The 6,542-nt window shown below is 41.7% G+C and overlaps 1 protein-coding gene across 1 annotated transcript in view; it reads right to left on the bottom strand.

Moving 5' to 3' along the window:
- Positions 1 to 6,542, bottom strand: part of LOC106514873 (sodium/potassium/calcium exchanger 2) — a gene marked incomplete at its 5' end in the record, with an annotated part of 57,130 nt that overhangs the window by 18,106 nt on the left and 32,482 nt on the right. Inside the window, 2 exon segments of the mRNA XM_014004397.1 lie at positions 460 to 558; positions 4,416 to 4,466. Coding sequence (XP_013859851.1) covers positions 460 to 558; positions 4,416 to 4,466 — 150 coding nt within the window.

The following is a 6,542-nucleotide window of genomic DNA, read 5'->3' as shown; positions in this document are numbered from 1 at the left end:
GTTTCTGGTCCCCACCTGTCGTTTTGCTCCTCAGCATGGCTTCCTAAAAACACTGCAGGATTTCTCAAACATACATGAATGAGTCAAAGCAAGGCTTTGGGCATTTTTTTTATGAGAGTATAACATTATAACATGATATAAAACTCAAAAAAGTTGATTTTACATGATATTGCCCCTTTAAGCAGCTTTCAGCAAAACCTTTCAGCAACACCTTGCATTTTTGCAGGAAATGCAATTTCTCAAATTTCACTTATTTCGTACTGCAGTCTGAGCTCATTCCAACTCGGGTCACCAATATTTGTGCTCGATAGGCTCCTTACTTTGATTTTGTCTGGATTATCAAAATGTCAAGAGTGAACGTTGCATCCAGACCGTTCTGAGGAGAGTTCCAGGTTGTTGTTTATGAGAAGTCTAAATCTCAATTCAGTGTCAGAAAATGTGTGTGTTCTCTGTTTTTACCTGAACGGCTTGCTACTCCGTTGGCCTTCTCGCTGTCCTCCACCTGGCATTTCTTTTTAGCGATCTTGTGTAGGATGGAYGCCTTCTCTCGAAATTTACCTAAAAAGGACAAAAAAAGAAGGAAGCCACAGTCATTAAATGGGGAGCAAAGCGTTGTCAAAGCTCCTTCGTCATCACCCTTTGACCCGTGATGGGTCACATTTCAGAAGCACAAAATAAACACAAACTCTGAGTCAGTATGACAGAGCAGATCATATACTGATGATCCTGCAATGTTCCAGTCGTTAGCAGAGGCAAAGATCTCCCATTTAGAGGTCAGATTCAGTTCTCGTCTTGTCTTCGTTCTCACTTTCACATCAGGAACACTTGAGATGTAAAACATCAGGTCATTAAAAATAATTTAAATACTCAAATAGGAAGCACGTACAAGTCCATCCTGGTAGCAATTGGATTCAAAATATGTTTTAAGTGAGAAAAACGCATTTGTGCTGACTCATGATACAAAGTTTCAGAGAAACATTGACRTGCCCACTATTATTTTGAAATTATTATTATTATTTTTCAACCAGTAGCATCAGCAGCCACTGTACCCACTTCATTTAAAAGCAATCTGTAAGATTTTTGTTATATAATTAAATGTAACGTGTGTTTGATCTGTCGCGTATTGATGTTTAAATCAATCCGTGAACGTCAGTCTTTGCATGTCTGGATTGTTTTTTTATTTAATTTTTTATTTTAGGAGAGCAAGGCTGATTTGTCAGTGTTTGACACGATGCTGAGTCAATATGTGCTCCACCCAGCTGTGTCGACGCCGGCTGTGACCTTCTGGCAAAATCATTAACCCTATAACCGACCGCACCAACCAACTGGTCGCCTCCTTCCTGCTTCCTTTTTCTCGTCAAGCATCGCTCCTCTGTTTCCTCGCTCATCCATCTTTCYCCCTTTTCACCACCTTGTCTTTTTTTAAATTGTTTAGCAACACTCARYCCCTCCCTGTCTCTTGCAAACAACAAGCACACGATTTTTCACAAGACAGCGTCGTGCGTTCGACTGCCTCTACGTCATTCTCAGGGAGCTGTTTGATGACGGGTGTGTGCTTGTGCAAATGTGTGGCTCTGCTAAGACAAACTGGATGGTGTTTGGTGCTTAGACACCTATTTAATGGTTAAAAACCTTCCACAGAGGTAACTATGAAAATAATGCCCAAATCCTCCATCACAAGTGGATTGGTCACCTGCACCTTTCTAACAGAGCAGCTGGACTTGTGGTCTGAAAGGAACAAAACTTCCCAAGATGTTCCCAGGCCAGCTAAGAGATGAAGGCTGTGTCCAAATTCAGGGGCTACGTACTTCAAAGGACCTGACCTACCTGGTCTATGCAGGCCAGGTCTTTTATCAACCGTGAAGACCAGAAGAAAAAGGCGGTACATTTGGAGGGTCTAGCCTTCGGCTTTGTTCCTGTCCTTAACCCAGCATATGTCCTGTCGACTAACAATCATGACTGTGCTAAACAGAAGAAATAAGGTCAAAATTGTAAAAATATAATAATATTATAAATTAGCTTAGAGGCAATACATGAAGAACTAAGGGACCTGCCGTTTGAGCTAGTCTTGGCCTTAAAATTTGGCCTTTGAAGGATGCAGCCCCTTAGACACATGTACAGCCTCTCCAGAGTGTCCTCCCAATTGGACATGTCCAGAAAAGAGGCTTCCAGGGGGCATCTTTACCAGATGTCTGAACCACCACATCTGGTTCCTTTTGGTGCGGAGGTGAAGCAGCTCTACTCTGAGTTTTTCCCAGACAACTGAATTTCTTTCCYCATCTCTTAAAGCCCTCAGCAAGTTCCATCTCAACCTGGGAAATCTGCTCTCATTGACGTAGTTGTGTGACGAATTTCATTTTGTCCTCAACTTTGTCGCCCACCCCTTCTTGGCGAACTTGTCGCTTCCCTTTGCCTTACCAAATTGTGGGAAATTTGTAGGTGTTTGTTTAAGCTGAAAAGTGCTCAGAGAGCCATGGCAGCCTTTTGCTTTAACTACTCCACTTCCAGAAGCCGGCTGTTGGACATAGATAGTTTTGAGGAGCAGAAAGTGTGTCCATCCATTCTTCCAGACACCTTTAAAGATAGTCCAATGGACAAAAACTCATGGATGGAGAGAGCACGGGCATTGTGTGGCACTCTATCTGTAACAGATTTATGGCCAAACGGTGAATATCATAGTGGAGACTTCAACGGGGAAAAAAAATCAGTTTTGTTACGTGTACTGTAGTGGGATGGGTTTCCCAGGATCTTGGCATCTTGCATACTAACAAATATGTCGAGCAACCACATGACCACGTGTCGACTGTTCGGCTTCGGATGGAGCATGCTGGACCTTTAAGAGAGAGTCAATGTATACTGAAAAGAAAACTCATTTCAAACGTCTGTACCCACTTTCTCGTTCTCTCAGTTACTACGCAGATATTTGTGACCTTAGGTGGGCGTGGACACGTAAACCACTTGGTAAACAGCGACCACCATTGAGTCTCCAATACTGCCAAAGCCCTACTAGCCTGGTAAAAACCAGACCCTTGTTCTTCACTTTGCTTCGTATGAGGGTCTGGACTCTTGGCTATAGATAAGCGACTCTTGGAGGCGTGGCCTCTGCTGAAGTGTCGGTGTGAAGGAGGCTAAGCTAAGACGCTAACCGGAAATCTCGTGTGCTGTAAACAACACAACTGAGAGGAGAAATATACCGAGCCGAACAAGACGACTGTAAATGAGACCTGCTGCTTTGTCAGACAAATTTAATTTAATTTGGAAACCTTATCAACAAGGACGGGCTTCATTTACTTCCTCGACTGTTATTGCTAAACTAACTAGCAGACACTGCGCAGAAAATCGACGTCGTTCAAAACTCCACCTTCTGTTTGCTGATTGGCCCAGGTAAAATAAACTACAAGCTGAGACTGCCCAGAAAATCAACGTTCTGTTCTCTGATTGGCCCAGATGAAAATCCTCCCGAAGAAATCCTTGTCTATGGGAGAAATCCCAGATAGAGCAGTGAAGGGAAACTAGAATTGAGCAGAAGTGCGTAGGAAGGCAAGGACCAGGCTAAAGCCCTACCAAACTGTCTGTTGACCTCACGCCCCATTCTTCTCTTAATTTTGAACAAATCCCCCAAGATATCAGCACCTTCCTTTCACCCGTCTCCAGCTGAGGACTACGACCACCTGAAGCTCACAGCACCATGACACCAACAGGATTTTGTAACTAACTGACTAAATTCATGTTATATATGTAAGTCCAGTCCTTTCCTGTTTCCCCGTGTCACATCGTCCCTTTGTTTCCCTCACAGATCTGCCTCGCACGTAAGCATCGGGGGTGGGGGAGCAGATGAGTCACTCCCAATTGCCAAATTCAGCAACGTACACCTCAGGTGTGTTCACCCGCTGCTGGTGTAAGTGAAACCTCGGAGTGAGCGCCGAGGCAGGGATGATGTATTTCTAAACAGCGCAGATGGGTTACAGGAACAAAGACACAAAAATAGCACAATGGGAAAAAATAAGAAGTGCTTTTATTTTTTGTTTATTTCTCTGAACTCTGCATTTATGTGTTTTACCAGCCGGTTTAATCAGTTTTATTACATTCACAGATGTAACACATAACTGTCGTTAGTAACACACAATAAATACGCACAAAATCTCCATGCAGAAAGAATCAAAAAGGCCAAAAATAAAAGTGAAAATGGGAATTAAAAATAAAGTAAAATGTTTGCCGTGATTTGCACTTATGTCAGTGAAATCTCAAAGAGGCTGTCAAACAGAAAAGAAAAAAAAAACTGTGTTGAGAACAAATGAGGGAGGAGGCAGACGGAGGTGTCGATTCGTAATGAGGATGGGGAAAAAATAGAAAAGAAGAAAGGATGACAGAAGCCGAATCGAGCGATGGAAGTAGTGAAAACTTTTTGGGCTTACCTTCCTCAGTCATTGAGTGATAATATTTTAGTTTCCCATAAGTCCCAAGCTCTACAACATCACAGCAAAAGACAAGGGTAAGGCAGCGGACACACAAAGGGGGAAAAAAGAGTGAACAGTGACAGAAGACAGGTCTGCCGCTTGTACGAACATCAAACTGAGCAAACGCTCACACAGAGGCACGAGGAGTGACATTCAGAAGAGTCATCACTGCATAAGTGCAAAACAAAGCAAATACATTAGAGCCTCACAGTAAATCTGCTGAACAGAGTACCAACGGGACACTTAAGGTAGAAGGTTTGCAAAAAAATTAAACAACTAAATGAATGGGAAAAAATCAAAAATATCTTAAAATAGCATGAGGTTGACAAAAAAACTGGGTCAGCATGCAACAAAAAGATGAGTCCTCCTCTCCTCTGTACGCCAACGTTTCCCATAAAGTGCACAATTTACAAGTTCTACTTTCAACAACACAGCYCCGACGATTAATCCGACTATCTCTTACTGAGGCAGTTTCTCAGTCAGCACATCTGCACCGGCCATGATGAATGAACCGGGAATTCAAATCTGAAGGCAACAGCTGAACGTCAAGCAGCAGAGAAGCAGACCTCTGCTTCCAGCGTTGCTCTTTTCCTTAGGAAAAGCATTTTAACAGCTTGGAGCTTTTCTGTTTCAAATATATTTATGTTCAAYTTTTCTCCCAGCAGCGGGTCCCTGTTTAAATAATTAAGCTGCTACAAATAAGATGAAACAACTGGCTGAACACATTTTTTGGTCTAAAACTGTACTTACCAGACAGGAACACTACAAAGTCTTAAAACATGAATTCCCAAACCAMTAACCAATGGATTGGTGATCCATTAAAAACAAAACAAACATTAAAATAACAAAATAGATCTTTTTTTTACTGTTTTCAATGTGCAAGCTCAAAGTTAGTATTTTGTTACCCTGTTCAACGATAAAATACACAGTTTTGGTTCTGATAATCAACTAACAGCTAATACTGGATCTAAATTTTTTGCTTAGCGGACTAGCTTTTTCATTAACTTTGAAAGACCGTCAGCAGACAAATTAGCTTCTGCTAAATTAAGTTTTGCCAACTTTAAATCCAGTAACAGCTAACTAACAAACTGTATGTTTCAGTCCCTCCAGTCTACAGCTAGAAGGAGACGAAGACAAGCCACAGTTGTCTTAGCGGTTAGCAATTAGCTGTTATTTGGCCACCATCTTGAAAGCAGCCATATTAGATATTAGAWATACAGTAAGTCTAAATTTTCCAATGGGAAAGTGGTCATGTAGCATATTAATAAAGACTAGCATTGTCTCAKAAAYGGATTGCCACAATCATATGTGCAGTATCTCTTGTGTTTCTTTAGTTAYCAAGARGGAAATTTAARAACTTTTGTTCATCACAGGTGTSTCAGTAGCTGTGTTTCCACTGCAAATGTGCGCAAAACTTTGYCAATATTCTGGTAATGTCGAAAAACACAGTTTTGYAACTGCGGTGTTTCCATTAAGTAAGAAATGCTRTTAAAGTCACKYGTGAATACRTTTGTTTTCGCGATAAGTCATTACAAACATGGTGGCAATRGATGTAAAYACATGCAAATTGCTATCACAAAAYTAGCGCTCATCATCAGCCACCAGAGGACACRTYGGCGTCTTATMGAGGCTTTCGAGCGACAAGCCYCTTATACTTGGGAACGGCTATGTGTGCGGCGTTTTTGGGAAATTGTAGTTGGTGATTTTGCTACATTATTTTACTACTTCTGTGATTTTACTACTACTTTTACTTCCTGTTATCTTCTCCTTCGTCGTCTTTTTCGCCAGTAAAAACATCCGGTTGTTGATCATGTGACTCCCGTGATGCGAAAAAAAGTGTTTCCATTGCAGTTTTGCGAAATACACCAATTTTGTTACGGATAACCACCTTATCCTAGCGCAAAACCATTTTGTCAAAAAAAGTATGTTTTTTCTGAATTTTCTAAATTCAAATTTGCGCATTTTCATGGTCATTGAAAACGCAGCTTGTGTTCATCACACTGAACGGCTGTGTCCAAAACGGCAGGCCGGGTCCTCCGAAGGTCGAATTCGTCGGCCGCATACGTCACAGCGCCGCAACGAAGG

The sequence above is a fragment of the Austrofundulus limnaeus genome, unplaced genomic scaffold (genome assembly GCF_001266775.1).
Source record: "Austrofundulus limnaeus strain Quisiro unplaced genomic scaffold, Austrofundulus_limnaeus-1.0 Scaffold23, whole genome shotgun sequence".
NCBI classification, from domain to species: domain Eukaryota; kingdom Metazoa; phylum Chordata; class Actinopteri; order Cyprinodontiformes; family Rivulidae; genus Austrofundulus; species Austrofundulus limnaeus.
This window is presented reverse-complemented; position numbering and strand designations above follow the sequence as displayed.